Source organism: Gadus macrocephalus, chromosome 19 (genome assembly GCF_031168955.1).
Source record: "Gadus macrocephalus chromosome 19, ASM3116895v1".
Taxonomy (NCBI): domain Eukaryota; kingdom Metazoa; phylum Chordata; class Actinopteri; order Gadiformes; family Gadidae; genus Gadus; species Gadus macrocephalus.
The window spans coordinates 15,666,021-15,689,128 of NC_082400.1; the positions used below are offsets into that span (position 1 = coordinate 15,666,021).

At 47.7% G+C, this 23,108-nt stretch overlaps 1 protein-coding gene across 1 annotated transcript; it reads right to left on the minus strand.

Annotated features, from left to right (window-relative positions):
- Nucleotides 1-1,770: 1,770 nt before the first annotated feature.
- Nucleotides 1,771-20,112, minus strand: LOC132447953 (leucine-rich repeat neuronal protein 3). The gene is made up of 2 exons (XM_060039003.1): nucleotides 19,567-20,112; nucleotides 1,771-5,706 (listed from the first exon to the last, which is right to left on the minus strand). The coding sequence occupies exon 2, from the start codon at nucleotides 5,222-5,224 to the stop codon at nucleotides 3,095-3,097; it is 2,130 nt and encodes a 709-aa protein (XP_059894986.1). The 5' UTR covers nucleotides 5,225-5,706; nucleotides 19,567-20,112; the 3' UTR covers nucleotides 1,771-3,094.
- Between the last annotated feature and the right edge of the window lie 2,996 nt (nucleotides 20,113-23,108).

Here is a 23,108-nt window from a genome sequence, read left to right on the forward strand (position 1 = left end):
TTTCGAGAGAACAAGGTAGGCATAAACATTTGAAATATGTGAAGATTCAGCAAGTAGCCCTCTTCATCTCACTCCCTATGGATTAAATGGTGACAGCTCCCCACTTCTTTTCATGTGGGATTCCAGTTAAATCCATAGAGGGTTATTTCTTCCCTCTCCCCTAGATCTAGGGTACATCCCATGTAAGAATATCGACGACAAAGGGCCTAGGCACCTATATTCTTTACAATCCTTGCTAGTCAGAATGCATTAGAGTCGGAGGCAAGAGAGGGAAAGGGAAGAGAAAGAATAAATCGCAAGAGGGGGGAACCGGTGAGATAAAGAGCTGGTGGAAACGTATGCGATCGGGAGGGACAGCCGGCTAAATTAGTTTCTGGGTCGCATTCAGCTTATTCAGCCAAGGATGTAATCAAATCACATTGTTGTCCGCAAAGAACCCCCACAAAAAAACAACCCAATATACCCATGAGCCTCTGCCTGCGAATACCGCTGAGTTATATAGTACTTGTGCTGCCATCTGGTTTTCTTTCTCTGAAGACGGACGGACATGAATACAGATGGACCCAAGGCTGCGTGGTACATGCTGCGGTACTGCTGTTTTTTGATTTTCTCAGACAGTGAACATAACACTAGCTAGTTTGTGTGTGTGGATGAGTGTGTGTGTGTGTGTGTGTGTGTGTGTGTGTGTGTGTGTTTACCCTTGTACTATGCATTTGAGAATCGGCTCTAGGTGGTCTCCAAATGAACCCACACTTTGTTAGCGTGTAAGTGTCCTTGTCCGTCATCGCCCTTTGAGCGTGTGATTTTATTTGTGAGTGCATCCGTCACGAGAGCACAGCCTCTCTGTCTGCACACTTACCCAGGAGCGGCCTTCGGACGAAGACAGAAACATGGGAGGACTGAAGTGTTGCCTGAGGAGCAGAACCCCCTGCCTCGCGTCGTACTGTGAACCACCCTCTCTTGTCTTTGACCGAGCGCCGCACTCTAAAAGGCTCTGTCCGTGGTGCTGACAGCCCGGCCTTCGTGCGGAGAGCGCCGTGTACCCTCTTGATGATTCCACTGCGTCCCTGAGATCTATTCATCATGTCTTGTTTTGTTTTTTTCTTCTGCATAATGGAGTGAAAAAAAAAAAAAACGCAGTCAACTTACGTAATGAAAAATATTTAAAATCCCTTCACTCTTGAATCTGAATCCCGTTGCTTGTTTCCCTTTCTCTTCATCCGCTGTTGGGTGTAGAGCGGCTTTTTTTTTTTTTGCCGAGGCTGGGTGAGCAAGGATAAAAGAGGCGGGCACTTTGTGACCGAGATTGTACCGCGGCTATATTCAGATCAGGACTGAAGGACAAACGCGTCCTTAATGAGCTGCTTAATGAGTTCGGAGGGTGTTTTGTTACCCCCCTCCCTTTTCTTTGTTGTTCATGTCACAGGTTAGGACAACTATTCGACCATGAAGTGGTACTCACTTCACATCTGCCAAGTGGCTTCCCCCCCCCCCCCCCCTTCTCAACTCCCACACCTTGTATGTCACTCTTAAGGCAGGTGTTTCTAGAAATAGGACACAGGGGCAGCCATTTTAAAGTGTTCTCTCTCTCGCTAGCTTATAGTGTTAGTGATGGTCCTGTCAAAGAACCATTTAACACGGGATCTTCATGTAACAAATCGCTTCATGTAACAGCCCCTTCTAAAGGATGAACCCTGAATTTAAGAAATGGTTGGATATGCTTTTGTGCCCGACAACTGATCAGAAATTCACAGACAATAAGGCATCAACTGTTTGTAAAAGAAACAATCACATTTATTCTTTTTAGCACGATTCCCAAGTCTGTTGTGCCCATTGATCACATATAGTACAGTCAATATAAAAATGGCTTTTTAACTTTACACCCAAAGCAACAACGCAATGTTTTCTTAAAATATGTATGCTAAAAATACCGCTGAAGTATTTTTTTGTCACTAGAATTACTGGAGATTAGCTTGTGATTCTGCAGTGATGACATGGCCATATTTTGCTGTTCTTCAACATTTCTTAATTATCGTCCTTTCTTTTTGTTTTCAGTTGACTTCATGTCGTCCGCGTTGTAGGCACTTACCGGGGCATAACAAACCACGTCCAAACCTTCAAGGGGGAGGTAAAACACCACACATCTCAACCTTTTTAAGAGTCAAATTTTACATATGTATATAACTTTATATGATTCATTTCTTACATCCTTTCATATTTTACCCAGCCGCCATTGCTATGAGAACTACGCAGCACAAACAGCCATTTCTGCAAATGTCCTCTCCAGGCTCGAGTTGAATTTCATTTAGCTTAATGTAGGCCTAGTTGTAATCAAGAGAGCAGTTGGTTCCTTCCCTACAATTTTAAACCCATTTAAACCGCATGGATACAGAGGGATTCTCATTACATCACCAGTAGAGTAGAATATATAACAATATTTCCATGAAAATTCAAGAATCCTCATTTTAAATAGAAAAAAGAGAGGGAGGGAAAGGGGTATATTTCATCAAAAGGTATACACCATAGTCACTGTTATTCGTCTATTCTACTAAATCTCTCTTTTCCAGGTATAGACAGCCGCTAGTTACTGTTTTTCTCTAACTCGTCTATGGATGTTTGACAAATCACAGACGGTATTGCTTGGGACCACACGGACAGTTCCACAACTCTGAACACATTTAACAGTCAATTACACAAGAGCCCGCTCAGCATTGCATTGTCTTGCTCTCACTCTGTCTGTATTTCTGTGGGAACGGTACTGAAATGTATCCTTTAGCAGTACAGCAAAGCACTCCCAACCGCCGCCGCCCAACCCAGTCCTGCCGATGTTAGCTTGGGTAGATGAAACGGTTGCAAAGCCATCTCCTGAAGTTAAAAGTTCAAACTTGGGCGAGTGTGTCATTCAATTCCATCTGTTCCGCCCTAATCCGTTATCCGTTTCGTCACTACATCTGAGTTTGAACTCCCAAAGGGAAGGGGGCGGGAGAGTTGCAATTTGAACAATCCTGCAAAAAAATAGCTGTCTTTCATTTCTCCCCCTATGGCCTCATCCGTTCTTCTGCAGTCGTGTGGTACTCTCCTCTCGCCGAACTTCCTAAAAGGCATTGTCAGATACGTTTATGACTGTGGCTTTCACTTCCACTCCGCTCGGCATGCCTTTCCCCGGGACCCACAGCCTCGTTAAGAACGGCGAGTAGACGCCGGCGGCCTCCGGCGGTGTGAGCGCGTCTTTGGACTCGCACTTCCTTAACTCCCCGTAAAGGTGGCGGTTCCTCAGCGACACGTAAATAAGCAAGCAGGCCACAGACACCATGGCCAGCAGGGACCCGAACACGGTGATCATCGCCGTGTCCCACTTCGCCGTGTCCTGGACTCGCCGCTCCAGTGCCTTGGTGGTGACGTTGACGCACTTGGTGTCGTGGCTGGAGTGTGCGCCGCGCACCTCCACGCACACTTTGTACGGGGTGGCCGGGCTGAGGTGGGTGAGGTTGTAGACCCGGACGTCGGAGGGCACCCTGGCGGTGAACGCCATGGTGGGGTGGTTGGCGTCCGTCAGGGTGTACCACTTGATGCTGGGCGCCACGCCGCCATGGGCGGCGTTCCAGGACACCACGACGGACCTGGCCTCCAACGACTTGATCTCGACTTCCAGAGATCCGTTGGCGGCTTGGGGGAAATATCCGTTCACTTCCACGGAGACCGACTTGAGGTCGGCGCCCACCAGGTTGTGGGCGACACAGGTGTAAAGCCCCGCTTCGTATTCCGTTATATCGTAGATGTCGAAGGTTCCCTCGGGGTGCATGTAAAACTTGTCCGACACGGTGTTGGGAAGAACCCTGGAACCAGACGGGGTGATCCAGTAGATGTCTGGTTCTGGTTCCGCAAAGGCCCTGCAGTGGAGGGACACAGAGCTGCCGTTCTGTGCCTTGACGCGACCGGGCATGCTTTCAGGAGAAATAAGCGGCAGGCAAATTTCCATCATTTCCCTGAAGTGCACCTGTCGAACATGCTGGCCTTCGTATTCTGGCGGCTCCACACAATACAGCGAGTCGGGTTCCATGAAGCGGATATTGGTCTTGTTCATGTTCATCCAGCGGACCACACAGTCGCAGCGGATGGGGTTGCTGTGCATGCTCACCTCCCTGAGGTTGGGGAGGGACTCGACGGTAATCCTATGGAGGGCACTGAGCGCATTACCGTTCAGCATCAGAGTCTCCAGCCTAGGTAGCTTGTAGAAGGCGTTGGGATGGATGTAAGACAGTTTAGGGTTGTTAGTCGCTTCTATTTTGGTAAGCTCGGGGAGGTTGTTCAGGGCAAAGCTGTCAATGGAAACTAGCTCTGGCATGCTGTTAATTCCCAGCTCTTTCAAATGGAGCATGTCCACAAAGTCCCCCCTCTGTATTCTTCCAATGGGGTTTTTATTCAGATCCAGGAACTTCAGGTTCTTCAGGGTTCTCAGGGCAGAGTGGGGCACCTCGGGGAAAATGTTGTCGTAGAAGGAGATGCTCTCCAACGTGTCGAGGCCCGCCAGCGCATCGTCCGGCAGCTGCGAAAGATTCATCCTGGTCAGAACGAGACTGCGGAGGTTAACGAGGGGTTTGAAGTTCATGTCGTCTATGAAAATGACGGGGTTCTCGCCGATCATCAGGATCTCCAGACTCGGCATGGCCTCGAACCACTCCTTGCTGATGACCTTGAGCTTGTTAGAGTTGAGGTGTAATCGCAGCAGCCTGTGCAGGCCCTCAAACGCTGTGTGGGAGATGGAGGAAATGAGGTTGTGATTCATGTAGAGCTCCTGAAGGTTTGGCAGCTCAGCCAAACAGCTCCCGGGCAGCACCTGTATCCAATTCTCCTCCATGTGGAGCGACAGAAGCTGAGGCAGGCTCCCGAGCTGCACGTCGCTGATGGAGGTTAAGTTATTTTGTGAGAGGTCGATCTCTGTGATGTTGGTCAGGTAATCCAAAGGGTTGTTGATCTTCGCCACGTTGTTGGTCTGCAGCAATAGCACCTGCGTGTCCAGAGGTAATTTCCCCGGCAGGCTGAAGAGTCCTACGTCGTTGCAGTCCACCGTGGGGGCCTCCATGTACACAGAGCTAGGAGAGAACCACGGTCTGATCTGACACACGCAGAGCTTGGGGCAATCAAGTCTCTCCTCGGTGGCCAGAACGATGGAAGCCATGGCCAGGGCCACAAGAAGACGATCGGCGAATGACACGTCCTTCATATTGGCCCCCCGTTTCCCCGCCGGTAACTGGCCTCTGTTGACTAAGTGGTGTGCACCGTTGGCCTCACGAATAATGAATCATTTGTTTCCGACCGCCGCGGCAAATGACTCGCAGCCCCCGCGACCGATCGCCACAGCGAGCTCTAGCAACGGCAGTTTGTGGTCCCCTGGGGGGGCTTCGGGTCTGGCTGCTGGCCTTGGATATAATGACCAATCAGTCAGTCCTCGCTGCTAGTGTCGGTGTCAGAGGCCAAGGCTGCAGTCAGGCAAAGGGCCCCAGAGGAAGGTGCAGTCGGGCTGGGGAAGAGGAGGGGGAAAAAAATGATGGCCCGAAAAAAGACTGGGATACCTCAGGGGAGTTACGGTCCAGTTATTAGCATTTACACGTTATCCACGGAAAATTCCAGAGTCCTTTGATGAAGGCTGTCCTCGTTAATTCAGCGGTATTAGCTTCCAGCGTCCATGAACCAGTCCATTCCAACCTGTGTAAAAAAAAGAGAAGAGAGAGAGGGGGGGGGCAGTGTGAGTATGATATGATAATGCTCAGCCGTCCAGGATTTTCATAAGAGAAGGATTTAGTCACATTGACATTTGTTATAGGCACACTGATGCATGTTGACATTTATATCGCACTGCCTACAAGCTACCACACCATGGCTTTATATGCGCTTGACCTTCTCTGCTTCATTCCTGGGACATATCTGTACCTTGTGATACGGCACTCAGGCTTGACATTAGCCGCGTATTATGAGTTTAAGAAGACGCTTTATTAGAAGTCCCTAATGGAGAGACTTCATAGGATGTAAGCATTTGTCTCCCGGGTAAACGGCTGCAGGCATCAGGGGTTCGCCATTCCCTTTAAGCCCACCGATAAAAGAATCCAAAGTGAGACAAACACGACTAGGCCTGTGTTGCCTCTTTTTAAAACCTGGAGGGACATCACTGGAAACAAATAGCCTCGGTTTTTTTTTCCTAAGCAACAATGAGCATTTACTTGTATTTTATTTGGTTCAGAACCAATTACCCCCCTTTTTTTAATCACCCCTTGAGAACCCAAACTGGCTGCTCAAAGTAAGGCACCGATTCCAGCTTGATGGCTGCCATCGCCAATTAATGAATGAAGTGGGGGAACGTCTCAGCCCAGTGCTTTGTGCTTTCAGGAGAGCCTCCATCTTTTTAACAGTACCGAATATTGATTAAGCTGTCCTGGAAAAAAATCGGAACAGAACAAGCCTTAACAACACATGTTAATTCCACAACGTTATTTTATTAATTCTACCCTATCGGTACAAGAAAAAAATAGGGAACGAATGACATTCTGTGGTACCGTATGCTGTTTTTTTTTTTGCATTGGCATGACATCTGTTTCTTTTGGTACGGTGTATTTTCTCTTTTTACTATCCATTTATTTACTTCTTCGACCCGACTTTGCCAGAGACTTTACCCTGGAGTCTCCGCACATTGGGTGCACTATGTAATTTGTTATACATAACTGCCTCTCTCGCAGAACAGATGGTTTGATGGTGCTTGTGGTGTGACGGTCCAAAGGAGCACTCGGTGTGTACACAAACACACACGCGCACACGCACACACCATGCTATATTTAAAGAAGGCAGCCGACAAAGGAGGACCACAGGAAAACATTTTCCCCCGGGGTAACCGGGTCGTGTATGACAGGCGGGGAAATAAGTGGCGAATGAAAACCGACTATTGAAGTAAAAGAGGGTAAAAAAAAAAAGGGTATTTCAAGGTAATAAGAAACATGAATTCGAGCAAGGGTCACGGTCAAGAAAGCTTGCTATTTTTCAACCGAGTACATATAAAGAGTTTTGGATTGATTCGGCTAGACAGACAGATGGGTAGATAGGGACAGATGGATGGTTGGAGACAGAGACGGATAAAGAGATGGATAGAGCGATGGGTGGATGGGTGGGGCGATAGGGGAGAGAGATGGATGGACGGGTTAAGAGATTGATTGTACAAGTGCGAATCGTAAAAATACCACTGCAGGCATAACTACACAAGGCCAGGAATTGTACTCGTGTTCTTAAAGGTGTGTGTGTGTGTGTGTGTGTGTGTGTGTGTGTGTGTGTGTGTGTGTGTGTGTGTGTGTGTGTGTGTGTGTGTGTGTGTGTGTGTGTGTGTGTGTGTGTGTGTGTGTGTGTGTGTGTGTGTGTGTTTGCATACGTGTTTGTGTGTGTGTTTGCACACGTGTTTGTGTGTGTGTTTGCACACGTGTGTGTGTGTGTGTGTGTGTGTGTTTGCATTCGTGTTTGTGTGTGTGTTTGCACACGTGTTTGTGTGTGTGTTTGCACACGTGTTTGTCTGCGTAGTGCGTACTAGTGTTTGTGTTTGCGCACACTACTGTGTGTGGGTGTACGCACTCGGGTTTGTGGGTGTGTAGGCTCTTGTGCATGCAGTAGTGTGTGTGCGTGCACGTGGGGTTATTATATTATAAAGGGAGGACAGAGGAGGAGGAGAGTGGGGGGGGGGGGGGGGGGGGGGGGCTGGTGGAGTCTTTGTATAAAGGCACATGGCTCTTTAATGCACCCGGGGCATTCTGATAAACACAGCTTTGCCTCTCTCCTCCCTCCCCTGGTGAATCCATCTCCATTATAGCAGGTGCAGCTAATCCCTAGCCTGGAAACCTGGCCTGCCCTCGTAATTCCGCTTTATAGTGTTCTGGTCTTAACCCTGCTCGCCGGACGCATGTATTCATTTGTTTATTCGAGACTCGTCGTTATCAGCCTCAACGATACTGTAACGTAGCCAAGTTAAGTGGTCGCCGTGCGTCGCAGAAGTGTTCGTTTGACAGTGTTTACTTTTTTTTTTATATTTTTACGAACTGATTTTCCCTAACTGTCATTTGGAGGGCTGTAATATCATCTCCGTCGTTAAACATTATAACGAGAAACAAACCTTGAGCGACTATCAAAACCTAACCTCTATACACAGAGAGAGGGAGTGAGTTGAAAAGGGAGGAGTGAGTTTTGAGAGAGAAAAAGGGAGGGAGGGAGGAGGTAATTTGGAAACCTGTGAAAACTTTCGGCGGAGAATTTGTATGCCGAGTGAATTCAGGGTGACATCTTATTTGGCAACGTGTCTGATGTGGTAATGGCCAAGCAAAATAGGGCTGTGTGGACCGGGCCGCGGGCCGCATACTAATACCTCTCCGACTAGCACCTCGTCAACGGCAACGTAAAATAAAACGCCTCTCCTCTCCGCTACACCTGTTCCGAAGTTTGACAAAAAAAACTGCTGAATGGGCACACTTTCACCGAATCATTTAAGTGAACCCCCCCCCACGCCCCTCTCACGGTCGTCTGTAAATCATCCACAAACAGTTGAACAGGTAATTTCCTATTGGGCCGATCCATTAAGGGTACAGCCCAGTAAAATAAGGAATTAGCGTTTTATTCACAGGGCCCTGCTCCGTGACTGATTCGACTAAGGAGACCGCTCCAGCTGTACTAACTTATTACAGCCGGTGGTCTCCTGCCCCCCCCGGCTGTAATACCCCCGCCCACATCTTTATGCCTGAACCCCCCCCCAATCATCCATGTGCCTGCAACGGTGTCGCCGTAGAGAGAGAGAGAGAGAGAGAGAGAGAGAGAGAGAGAGAGAGAGAGAGAGAGAGAGAGAGAGAGAGAGAGAGAGAGAGAGAGAGAGAGAGAGAGAGAGAGAGAGAGAGAGAGAGAGAGAGAGAGAGAGAGAGAGAGAGAGGCTGTGAGGGGGACTTGGTGAATTAGAGAGATTAAGTAAAATAAGAGGGGTTGTGTTCAACAAAATGACCTGCCATAGGACCCAAGGAACACATCAATACTGGTGTATTAACCTTTTGTACCGAACACACACAGACACACACACACACACGCCTCCACTCGCCATACTCCCCTAAGAAAGCTGTCACCATCACACATTCTGTAAAGATAATATTAATGCCGGGAATTAGCCCTAACCTAGTTAACCGCCTTCCGCCCGTAAACAAAAGCCAAGCGTGTTGCGACTTTAAGGAGGTAATAACTTTGCGTTTAGCCTCGCAGTTCGCGGGACAGAGAGGAATGTTGTTAATATCGCCGGGGCAAATAGAGTTTAGAGATGGATGCCCCTAATCTACACCTGGAAAAAGGGCTTTTAGCCAAAGGAAAAAAAGAAATAAAGGCAAAGGAGGCGGTTTAGGGAGGCGGGGAGTGAGAGCTATTGAATCAGCCGCCCCAGGTAATGTACCCAGCAGGGTTTGAAATTGGGTTTCCTGTTAAACTCCAGCACTCCGATGGCGCAGCCCCAACGCGGCGGCGGCGGCGGCGGCGGCGGCGGCGGCGGCGGCGGCGGCGGCGGCTGGTGCTGTGGCATGTGCTCACGGGAGTGGGGCCGGTGAGCTCCTTTATAGGTCAGGATAAGGCCCTCCGTCACGGAGATATCTCGCCGTCCCAAGGTGTCGGGCAGGGGGCCGGCGTCCGGGAGCCTCTCTCTCCCGTCTCTCGATCGTCTCGTCCTGAGCTACCCTTCCATTACAGGGGCCCCACCTGACAGCCAGGGGCCCGGGGGGTAGGGGGTAGGGGTACCGCCGGTACTTGACTCATCTCGAAAAGGCCCCGGAAACGGAAACAGAAAGTAACAGCCCTGCGGGTCAGTGTCTGCAGTTTTTGGTGTTTGAATTACATGAGAGGCATGTCCTGTCTGTTTAACCGGCTGTGTGTTTGAAATGCTTTCAATCAATATCCTTTATTTTACCCGGTAAAAAGGAATTGAGATTAAAATCTGTTTTCAAACAATGCCCTGGCCAACTGTTTTTTCACATTGTAAGGGTTTTAAATCAGGGTTAGAATGGTTTAATTCGTCTTATGAGTTATTACTGTATTTTTGTTTTTGTATTTTTGCATCCTATTTGTGTTAACCATGGTACCGCAATGTTAGCGACCTTGATCTTACTATATATAAATATACAAACAAGGTCTTTTAAAACTGCCGATCCGAACGGATAAGCGCGTGTGTTATTGCGGTGGGCAGCAGAAACCTCATAACCAGCATGACATTTATCATCACAATAAGCCTGCGCTGCCTCTTTGCCTTTGTCCTTTTCATATCGCCATCATAACTGCCAGGCTAACTTTAGATTAAATCCAATATCTGCTGCTGGTTGTTTGTGCTGAGAATGTCCCCCACGATTGTGTACTTTTAGCTTAGCCTTTTCCTCTGTGTACACATTTGATATGTTAAATCTAATAACTCGCGGGACTCACTATATGCCAAGACACTAATGGCTCAAGCTGTGTGGTTCTATTGCGTTGTAGTTCCAAAAAAATTGCCCCTCATCTTCAGATATCTTGGCAACACTAACACCTCACAATTACCATCGACTCACCGATTTGCATTTCATTTCATTGTCGTATCTGCATTACGCTCAGGCATTATCATATCCCTGCAATATCCGCTATGCTAAAAGCTGGTAGCACGAATACACCGGCCGGCTGTCCCTGGGATCCTGGTGATAAAACGCAGCGAGATACGACCACTTTAAATGAATCATTGTGCACGGGAGAGCAAAGAGCTTTTGTCGCGGTATCTCCGCGGTGCTAATTCAGCGTGAGCCGTGACACACCATGCATCAGCAAAGACAGTTCACGGGGGGCCGGGATAGTCGAGTCTGATGCTAGGTAAAACTGAAAGGTTCTGGCTTGGAACGCAAGAGGAACCTCCTCTAGGTTCTAGCAATCAACCTGTAGTCATGGCGATAGTGATATATATATATAGCGATATGCCCTCGAACCCCCAGATACCTGCTCCTTCTACAAATAGATCTGGGGCTACGTCTACCAAACTGGTTCTGGGTACGATTCCTGCTCCAGAGGTCACTATGTAGGCATCATAGGGTAAGACCCCCCTTAACCCCCAGGTCTGGGCGTTACAATGTTCGACTACCAAACTGAAGGGTTCAGGGTACGATTCCTGCTTCCATCAGTGTACATGTAGGCATCCTAGGGTAAGATGCCCCAGAACCCCCGTATAACTGCTCATTAATGAAAAGTATCTGCGGGGAAAGCTACAGAGTAGGTGATGATCAGATACCAAACCGAGTTCGATGCCCTTCTATGTACGGAGACTGCTGTGGATTCCCCCTGACCCTCTTGCCTGTGTCTTTATTACCGCAAATTATGCAAACTCAATGTATGGATAACAGTATCTTCCAAATTACTTCGTAGTCGTTTAAACTAGTTACAGGACGAGATATCGCTCGCGACCCCTTAGGGCGCACAGATTAGCTTGGGAACCAGACGAATCTGCAAGCTTGTGTTTTATTTGCACTTGCCTATGCCTCTGGCCTCCCTCCTCCTCTTAAGACAGCCTGGGTTGGGCCAATGACAACCGGTTATCTAATATGGGGCGGGTTCAGTACAATGACAGTTCAGAGGATCGCCCTATGGGAGCGCTATTGAAGCATTTTCATAACGCATGACGGCTGCTGCCGATGTGTCATACGTTCCGGCAAACAGATTGGTTGCAGGTCCCTCCAACTCGAGCGTCCAGAGGCCTTTTGGACTGCGTCTTTTGAAAACGCCCCATGGGAATCAAAACATTAATGTAGGCGTTCCAGACCGTGGGGAATTTGCCGAATTGGTGTGGCACTGACAGGCCTCCACACAGATGGTGATTGGTGGAGAATCTCAAGTCATTCGCACATCATTGATATGTCCTGCAAGAGACCGGCAAGGGTTTGGTATGCAGATGGTGCTTAGCGGACGAGAAAACAAGATAGATCTAAGCAGCTTGGTCGAGCTGAAGAGGAAAGAATATGAGAAAAAAAACAACTTGATTTTCCTTTGGAGACATTTGCCCGTGGGGGATGCTTATGAGGCTGTCCGCGGTTTAAGCGGTAACAAGGCAGTATTGTATCTGCGGGGAAGTAGGCATTACACTCGCGCTGGTAAGACCGGGCGGACGACATAAAGGTCAGGCACGAGTGGAAAGTAGGGCACGGCAGAATTGCCTCCTTATTCAGGAGACTGGCCTGTGTGTTGTAGGAACGCTTCGCTGGGAATTCTGATCTAGGGGGTAATAAGGCTTGGAAGGCTTTTCCACTTGCTCCTCCACCTCGGGACTCTCCTCTCCCACTTACTTCCCCCCCCCCCCCCCCCCCCCCCCCCTCTATCCTTTTCCACGTACGCAGCTTCGCCTGCTTCCTTCACTTCCCTTGCTCGCTTTCTTCTCTTCCTCCTCCAATCATTTCAAAAGGCATGTGTTCAATGCCCCCGTTTTCATCACGTTTATTTTTTTTTTGCACTAGCTTTTGATGGTGTCTGCCGGCTGTTATTGACCTCGCCTCTTGGGACATTTCCACCGGCCATTAAAATAAATGTTTTCCTACTTTCCCCAACATTTCTCCTTTGCAATGCCGTGTGTGTGTGTGTGTGTGTGTGTGTGTGTGTGTGTGTGTGTGTGTGTGTGTGTGTGTGTGTGTGTGTGTGTGTGTGTGTGTGTGTGTGTGTGTGTGTGTGTGTGTGTGTGTGTGTGTGTGTGTTAAGACAACTTACTAACTGTCTTATCTAGCCCTATCAATCCGTGCACCCCATCCACTGTGGCTCTATCACTCTATCAACGATGCATGCCTATCGTTGGTTGCCGGGGCCCTCGTTGCCATGCGGGGCCGGGCTGCAGTCCCTCCACCATTTAATACGACCGAGTGGTCTGGTAAGCCTCTTGTGTGAGTGTGTGTGTGTGTGTCCGGGAGGGGGGGGGGGGGTTAGTTAGGCTGGTTCTTTGCTGCCACTCCCCTTGCCCTTCACCTCATCGATTTACCATTTGGTCCAAGGTAAGAGAGAGTCTATTATATAGGGTGACACTCGTTGCATGTGTTGTGTATGCACAATGTGCTTTTGCTTTGTGGCCGTTTCTTCTTTTGCAAATCCATGTGAATCACTGCGTGTGGTTGGGTCGGTGTGTGTGTGTGTGTGTGTGTGTGTGTGTGTCATGCACGCACGCGCACACACCCACGCACACACGTGAGAACATCGGCCACGACTGGGGATGGAAACCTTATTTTTCGCTTACATCTGCTCCAGTATGGCCATGGATCAGTGGCGAGTCCACCGTTAATGCAAAATCAATGTTGCGAGTCCACCGTTAATGCAAAATCAATGTTGCAAATTAACCGCGGAACCCTTTCTTCGCCTTTTCAGCCCTGAATCGGACAAGACATGCCCTTGAGCTGAGTAAAGGAAAACAGACTTAGTCCCTCTTTTTTTTAATACCCTTTCTTCTTCCCAACGCTAGAAAACACTCACACCCACCTAGATGTGTAGCCTTAAATAGCGGGAGATACAAACTTTAAACATTATTAGGAGTGTGCAAACATGCGCCCCTATGTCCACACGCCTCACAGGGGCAACCCAAAACCCCTACGAAAAACACGCAAAACGTCCACACGCATACACTAGCTAATGTGTATGCATGCATGGATGCTAGTTTTTGCACACAGGTACCACCTGTCCACACACCTAGCAAGCAAACGACACCACATTCACCTCCTTCTCCCCCACAAGCCAGGGCATCCTTCTGCATTCCCTAACCCTACCGAGTATAAAAGCTAACATGGGCTTGCAGGCCTGCTCAGTCAAGGCACAAACTAGGACTGAACGATTTGGGGAAATAATCTAAATGCGATTATTTCTACCAATATTGCGATTTAGATTTAGAATGCGATTTTTCTTTTTAAAGTTCCTTATGTTCTGTATAACTCACTAAACAAGCAATGAATCATTCTATAGTATGATCAACACAACGTTGGAAGCAGTTAACATATAAACTGCTCTTTCCTTCAGGCCAGGTCATTAATTGATGCATGATTTGATCTTTATGTTCTTTATTTAACTATTGAATTGTAAAAAAATAAATAAAAGTACCCCTCCAAAAAAAAGGATTGTTTTTTTAGCGCAGCCGATGTAATTTGCATATCGCGTTCTATTGCATCGTAATTTCGTTTTGAATTCGGTTAATCGTTAGCACTAGCACAAATGCAGGCTGCACATCGCCGGGGCTCACTATCGTCGTCTTGGTGCCCCCCCCCCCCACCCCCCCATCCTGCCGGTCTAATACACCTCATGCTGCATCTATTAAAATTAAGCCAAGGTATCCAGCTTAAGGCTCCATGCTGATAAGGTCAAAGGCGTAGCGAACGCCCCGACGCTCATTTCTCTCCCAACATAATCGCACACCTAGCTCTTGACCAAAAAAAGACAGGGGAAATCTGCATAATGTTCCTTGTAGAGCTCATGGCTGAAAATGAAAGACGTGTTTTGAGGGGAAGAGAGAAGAGATAGGAGAGAGGATGAGGGAAGGGTGAAGAGAGGTAAGGAGAACGGAGGACGAGAGAGAAGGCAGGAGAATGGATGAGGGAAGGGGACAAGGGAGAGAATGGAGGACAAGAGAGAGAAGGCAGGGGAAGAGAGAAGGGGGGTAAGGAGAAGGGAGGACGAGAGAGAAGGTAGGAAAAGAGGGAGACAGCAGGAGAAGGGATAAGGGAAGGGAGGGGGGAGTGAAAGAGAAGTAAAGGAGAAGGCTGGACAAGAGAAAGGGGAAAGGAGACAAGAGCAGAGGAAAGGAGAGGAAGACGAGCCAGCGGTATTACCCTCAAAGTCGGGCGGCTGGGATGGGGGGTGGTGAGGTTGTGTGTGGGTTGAATTGAATCTGCAGGTGCAAATGCGCCGTGTGTGCGCGCAGCGGGCAGGGATGCGTAGCTATCTATATTTATATGAATAATATATAGCCGGTCAAGGGGGGCACGCGCCTGCCGGGGGATAAAGATCCTACGGTAGACGGAATCAATCATTACGTGGCACTGAAATGCATTTAACGCAAGCTAGGACCCCTTTATTATGATTTCATGGGTTTGGACGGTTCGCTTCTCGGTTTCAGTTTCGTTCTCCCCCCCCCCCCCCCCCCCCCCCCCCTTTCTCTATTCTCTCCTTGCACGTCTAGCCGCTAGCAGATGGATAGATACGCCGCCTCGGTAAAATAGGTTCCATGATGGCTTTCTGTGTTCTATTCAGTGACTCAGAATGATTCACAACACGGGCCTGATTGGCCACCGAATAATTAGTAGCCTATGTGTGCGTCTCTGAGTGCTTGGTGTAAATTGTCTGTGCCTGGGTGAGTGTGGAGATTGGAATGGTGTGGGAGGCAGGACGGGAAGCATTGTGTGTGTGTGTGTGTGTGTGTGTGTGTGTGTGTGTGTGTGTGTGTGTGTGTGTGTGTGTGTGTGTGTGTGTGTGTGTGTGTGTGTGTGTGTGTGTGTGTGTGTGTGTGTGTGTGTGTGTGTGTGTGTGTGTGTGCGCGCGTGGGTCTGTCGGCCATGTGGTGATTTGTGCCCGGATGTGTTCCCCTGTGTGTGTTTGAGCGTTTTGTGCCGGTGCGTTTTTTCATCAAAACAAGAGTGATTTGTTTGGTTCAAGCAAGTAGTCTCCACAGTACCGGATCGCACATTTAACTAGAACCTCTTAATCTGCATACCCAGGGGCTATATCTTTGTGTACCAATCGGAACGGAAGAACAGATGGACGTCACAGCAGTGGCCCATATACATCCTCCATCTTCATTTTCCACTCGCGTTTGAAAACTGCGATATGTGCATGTGTTCCCGTCAAGTTCAACTCTGATGATAAACCACAAGCTCTGTATTTGGTGATGTGAATCACAATGTTGCATGCCTCAGCATCCAATCAGTGCGGTATCGCGACGCTTTGCACAATCCATTGTTGGATGTACATAGGCCTACGTCAGAATAGTCTATTGTTTTGTTAGGCGTCTGTAATTGTACATTTGGCAGTAGCTAGCATCGGTGGTGCTTTTCCTTCATTGGTTCATAGATCTATAGGGCCTTATATTATATCGAGCAGAATATATTGATATGGGCTTTAATGCCTCTCTACACAGTGCTGTCAGTGGAAAGCAAGGGACATTTAGCATATAGTATTGAACACCACAGGTGGAAATCAAACCTGCGCAGCTACGAGAGGTAAATTGCGTTTGGGTTTAGCGCAGTAGCGCTTCCAGCAAAACCCTTTGTTGCAGTCTGTTTAAACGCCACAAAAGCAACATTTCAAGCTGCTAAAGTGATTCAGGAATATTATGGTCTGCACGACGTGGGCGTTCTCTCCCTGCTGACCAATCCTATGGAATCCATCATAATTGATTCGGAACACATTGCCTAATTGCCTGGATCCTGCGGCTAACGGCGGAGTTGTGATGTTTTATGAGTGTAGCCGCCGTATCCTTCCACCGCCCGGCCTCGTCACTGAGCATCCCTCAGCTCGGTTCACTGGGGACGGCGAGACAAACACCCGTACGTACGTACAGAACCAAACGGAGCTGGCGACGCCCACACCCTTTCTCATCGCCGGCCTGCTTGTTTTTTTGTTTTGATTGGGTGAGCGTGCTCATTGGAGGACGCACAAGCTATTAAGAAAGGGCACATGCTCCGACACACAGGCCCCTCCCCCCCCCCCCCCCCCCCAACCCTGGAGTGATATGTTTACTCGCGTTAATGCGCTCACATGGATTTCGGTTTTGTTGTGTGGGGGGAAGAAAAAACGGCATTGAAAGAAGCAACCCCCCCCCTGCAGGCATCTCGCTGTTGCAATTGTTACGGCACGGCTAAGAGAAAGCACACTCGCGTGTGCTTCTTCAATTTGTTCTCCGTCGGCTGGAAGGCAGAGTTACGGCCCTCTGTCTCGGTCGACCTCCACCGCTGCGTCTGAACACTATTACCTGTTAGCGGGCCTCACAGGAACCTGTCTGCCCACTTGCTACCAGGTTGAGATTTATACGAAGCGCCCACGCCTCGAGTCGTGCGCGGGGGGGACGCCTTAAGCTTCCGCGAGGCTGTGGCCCAGGTGCACGAGAGGAAAAAAACCAATCGAGCAGATTGTGTCTTGTCATTTCTCGCAGGGGATCAATAGGTAATTCACCACAGCCCCCCCCCCAACGCTCTTAAGTGTATGAGTTGTTGTTGTGAACATGGTTCTATTGATTTTGTTTTGCTATTTATGCTATTGTCTTGCTATTTATTGATATGAATAGCCTAGTGTGTGTGGGTGGGTGTGTGTTTGTGCGTGTTTGTTTGTGTGCGCCTAACTTGCTGACTCAAATAATGGACACAGCTCAACATAGTCTTGCAGCAGATGTAATGATGTTACACACCGTCGTAATTAGATATTCTTTGGACTCCCTAAAAAGACACAACTGTCTGTCTTATGTTGGTGAGCGAACAAATAGGCTATTACTTCCACTGAAGAAATTATAAGGGGATTATAATAATAATTACAGGATGGCACTTGTGTGATATAGTACACCTCAATATGGCAATTACATTTGCCAACTGGCAAATATCTTACCCCAAAAAACGACGCCATGAAATATTGTACAGGCTGTAATTCCCTATAATACATATAAATCAGCAACCTGTCATAATTCTTCATCCTCATGCCAGCAAACCACCAAAATACACAAAACGTCTGAATCTGTTGTCTGTGTTTTGAAACACTATTTCTAAGTGATAACAAGGAAGGTCAATGGTAGGTCCATAGATCGGAGTGGGGAGGCCTTAATGAGATCGTTTACAGAGTTGCTGTTGACAGCTACACAAAAACTTTTGATCTATTTTTGAGAGGTTTTTATTTAACAATGAAAAGGAAGGCAAAAGTTTGATTAAACTAACACTGGATAGACCGAGAATGCCTCTAGGCAGGTCTCTTTTGATGAGGAAATACAACAGAACATTAAATGTACCAGCATTATCTCCTAACCAACCAACATCTCTGAATGGTAATTTTATTGAACCACATATGTGTAGAGATGAGCCAACATCATATTAAACCCCACCATGATTATGCAAATGGTTGTGAACCATAAATTGGCCATTAACGGATCAGCCAATCAAATATCGGATCTAATGTGTGCGCAAATTCCGTCTTCTGGAGTTAAGGCCAGTTGTGGTTTTCTGAGTTTTATGCAGCGTGGTGTCTCATATTGAATGGCTCTCCTTGATGAGTCATTCCGATTTGAACGGGCCTCGTTGTGTTCCACTTCCAACACAGCCATACCAGACGCATTGATCACAACTTCACCGGAAATGGGAAACGGACGCACACGCATACACACACACACTCCCGCACACACGCACACAAAGGCACGCACGGTTGGAACGGCCGTATAACCACAAACGTGCGCATGACGAGATCACATCACCATTCAGATATACACATCTACTTCTGAAAATATTGTTCGGGATATTTTGGGTTGGTCGAGTTCGAAATAGATTTTGGCAAAGGAAACAAAGTGAATTCATAAACAGCAACAGAGAGGCAGAGAGAGAGACTGGCAGAGAGGAAAAGACAGACGCCCCAATGCAGAGGGATTAATGAAAATCTCTCTCTGTCGCTCTCTCTAATGCGTGTGCATGTGTGCGTGTACGCGGACGGACAGGTAGCTCACCGAGGTAAGATCCCGAGCGACAGCACTAAACGGGCTCCTATGGGTGCTTCTAGGTGACAGGGTTAATCACGCAAGCAAACGCAGAAAATGTGAGAAGAAACCAAAAAAAAAGTAGGATCCGAGGCGAACATGTCCGATCCAACGTGGTACGGAGTATTTCTGGAACATACAGGTAGCCTATTATACGCAGGCAGGGTACACGTAATACCAAATGTAGCTTATAGCCTCATGTCGATTACACTCGCATAGGTTTTTTCTAACGCAAAGCCACATGAAGGAGGACTGGGAGACGAGATCCCCACCAGGGTTTCTCTGGCGGGGGTCCTTCGAGATGTTTCTGGTGGTGGCTGGTGACGGCGGCGGTGGTGGGCATTTAGCAGACATCCACCATCACCCCTGTGATGCAAAGCTGTAGGCTATGATTTGTGCCAGTGTGCTCAGTGTCAGCTATTGAAATCGCACACGCTTTCCTCACCGCTTAACCTGCCTTTCAACACGCTCCGAGACACCGTCTGCTGAGCGCATGGATCTGCAGGGTTGCGCAAAGCGCGCCGTCTCCACTCCACGCCAAAGACCGGGGTTCGAGGCCAGTGGTTAATATCGCATCATTTATTCGCATACGGACGAATCCCTTTTTATTTCAGATCACTGACGTCACACAGTTCCTCTTAAACCCCAACGGCAGGGGCCTACCTGGGGTACGGAACAGTGCCGAGCCATCGATTCGGTGCATGCAGGCGTTTCGCATCAACTTGTGTGTGCGTAGACGGCAGCTGCAGCCCGGAACACGCCAGAGCATCCAGAAAGAAACCAACGTTGAATATAGTGGGGAGGGGAAAATAGGTTGAACTTACCGGGTGTGTTAGACTCCGTAACTGGCTTTTATCCCCCTCTATATCTCCTTTTTAGAGACCCCTGGTCGGTCGCGAGAGACGAGAGAGAAGCGCGCGCCACATAGAAACCACCGAAGAGCGCGCGGCTTGGTTTCTTCTTTTTTTTTACGCAGTTGAGGTTGAGGATGAATCAGTTCAATCAGATCTCCGGTTCTCCTCTGCTCCGGAACCCACCGAGAACGAACGGAGAGGTACAGCCTCGTCGGGAAGGGGGTAAAGAGCAGACGTCAAAGTCCCCTCAACAACAAACCAGAAAAAAAAATCACGGTACATCTGGAGATGGGTAGACGGTGAAATGTAGACACGTGTGTAACGGTTCCCCCACGTCTCCACTTCTGCGCCTCTTTCTCCCGCTCGTCTGTTCCGGTACGGCTGTTAACAGCGCCTCTCTCCCCTCGATCAAGTGTCAGGCGGACCACCACATAGACGTCGACGCGCCCGCCGTCTCCTCCTCAGCAGTCATTAATATCGCGACGAACCCGAAGCGCGGCAGGACAGCCAATGGCGGGAGAGGAGCGGGGCCGAGTGTTTGCCGGGTCCGCGGCGCCGATTGGTCGAGAGCGCCCGTCACTCATATCCAAAAGGAAGGGAAGGAAGGAGCCTGTTTTTCATGTACGTATGTCTTCGACTCTTGGAGGTTTTTGAGGGGAGAAAGAGCGAGAGGATGAGAGCGAGAGGGTGGCGCATGGAGGGAGGGAGTGGGCGGGTGGGGTGAGGGTGAGGGAAGAAAACGGATATCTGTACCTATTAGTGCAAGCGCCAGCCTGACTTTAGGTTCCCATGAGTATTTTGAAGGGTTTGTTGTAGGCCTACACACCGATGTTCCTGGAGGTCAGTGAAGGGGGAGGATGACACACACACACACACACACACACACACACACACACACACACACACACACACACACACACACACACACACACACACACACACACACACACACACACACACACACACAAAGACAGACGGCATGTGTTGGCTGTCAACACAGAAGGTGTTATTTTTGTCGAAATAATTTTCTTCCCCGAAGATTTTAAGTATGAACACACCTGTACCTGACCTGTGGGGACTTATATATAATTGCACACGTGTCAGTTTTAACTTTATGAAATACTGCATGTGCAGGCTATTTCGTGTATAGATCCAGTTGTGGTGGATACCCCTGGCGTATGTGAAGGCCTGGGCAAATCTGAGTAGGCCTGGTATTATAAGGCTTAAAATAGTATTATAATAATATAAGACTTAAAATAGCTGAAAGTGTTTCCAAAAAGGACTTTGTGTTATTTGTGCTCCCGTAAAAACTGGTTTGTTAATATTACAACAAAGACACATGATCACATTGATACATGGAAAAATGTATTTTTCATGCTGAAAGATCTAGAAGAATCATGTAACATGTTATGTTGTTTATAATTGTTCTGTTGTCAGGGTCTGATATCGCTTCATTGAGGTTCGCTCGGCAGCAACAAAACTCTTTTTGTTCTATTGCTCAAAGCAGCCTTCAGTCGCCTATTAGAACACGATAACGGTCTTACAGAGTGTGGTGAAAATATAACGACTGAGTGACAACTCGCTTAGAGAAAAGCATAAATTCTAATCGGGACAATGCTTTGCATTGAAAGCATTGAAATTATATTTTTTGAGGTTCACGGCTGGTCTCAACAGGATTTGGGGAAAAGTTAGGTCAGCGAAAACTACTCTGTGCTAGCTTCTCTGGGCTAGCTTCTCTGCGATAGCTTCTCTGTGCTAGCTACTCTGCACTAGCCTTTGAACCAAATTAATCTGCCTGCTGCTGTTTTATTTGCTCTGGCACATGCATCTGGCTCCCCTCCTGTCTGGACACATCTCCAGCAGACCGGGCCCAGTTTGGGCCCATCACAACGGTTTATCCAACACGGCTGGGTTTGATGCGATACTACCCTATGTTCAGAGACAACCAAGATGGCCGCCGCTGATGTCTCACACATTGCGTTGATTGGTTGTAGGGACGATTCCGTGGGTGACTCCACTCGGCATGTACATTGGAAATACTGAGGTTCCAGACTTTACGCCAAGTTACAGTGCAAGGATTATCTGTGGATTGGTCCGGCGATGTCAGGCTAACTCTGTACAGGCTACTAGAGGTCAGTAGGTTAAGAGAGTTGAGAGTTGTATTACTCCCAGCACGGGTCGCAGTATCTGTAAAACGATTCCATTCAAAGCGCTGTCGTTTTGTTTCTATTCTCGTTTGCCCTCAAAAAACACCCAGCTCATGGGATGCTAGCAGAATGTCACACCAGTCCCTTCTATTCTACAGTTGGAAATAGCGTCCATGACAACAGACCGCTGGATTTCCTAATGGACCAATCAGAATCTAGTAAACAACCCAGCTGTGTAATAATAAACACTTGCAATTAGAAAATGTCAACCCAGTTCCAAATCCATTTTTTATTCTGGAACATCATTTATAGATCTCAACTTAGTTGTTAATTCAGGGTCTTGTACCCCATTACTTTAAACATATATATTGGGAGCATAAACGCTCATTAGAATGTTTATTTGCATACAGAAAACCCTTTGTTCCACATGGAACATAAAATGGGTTATTATGGGCCATTTCCTATTAAGTTTACTTCAAGCTAATTCATCTCAATGAATTCCTTGCTGTGTAAGAGCTGTATTTATATATGCATTATCGCTGTACACGTCCTAAATGTGCCATTGTTGGTTTGCATAATTCATGCCCATTTATTGTGCATAGAGTACAATAAAATGATTGCATTATCTTACTTGTATAAAACCCATGGACGCTCTGTGCGGCAATGCGTTCATTACATCGATAAGTAATGTGATTTTGCAGATCATATTAATAACGCCTATGCATTACGAGCCATGCTTTCCTATGCATTCTTACTACTTCTCACTAATTCTCTTATATGTAATCGGATCACATTCCATGACGTTTAAACGTTTGTGGAGCAAGTCCATACCGTTCTCAGTCTCTGTGCACTTTAACTACCAGTAACATAAGAAAAATCCACAGAAAAGTCATCAGTCACTGAATGGTCAACCATTCTTTTGCAAGTCGTTAGCCCATGATCGTGACCAGGCCCATGCTGTTGATTGTAATTGGCATGTGTATTGGAAGCTGAAACAAGGGGTGTTTGATTCCCGCCAAATGTTATTTTTTAATTCCTGAAATGGGACGTGGGTACACACTGTCCCTTGATGTGTTAAAATGAGGATGCTAATTTTCTGCTTGGACAGCTTTGTTGAAGATGTGACCAGGGAATGAAAACACTCAGTGTTGTCAGAGGAGCTTGTGGTCCTGTCGGTCTCTCTGTCTGTGTTCTTGTGGGTTCTTGCAAATTAATGTCCCAACAAAAAAGTTTTTGAATCCTGTAACGTACCTTTCTTAAACGGAACAATTCCCTGTTATTATTCATGCATACAGAATGATATTGGCAACAACCACTGGGGTATTTCACACCCATTTTAAAACACTTTAAAATGTCATTTAATTT

Coding starts and splice junctions, on each gene's coding strand:
- LOC132447953 (XM_060039003.1), bottom strand. CDS start 5,224: ATGAAGGACGTGTCATTCGCCGATCGTCTTCTTGTGGCCCTGGCCATG.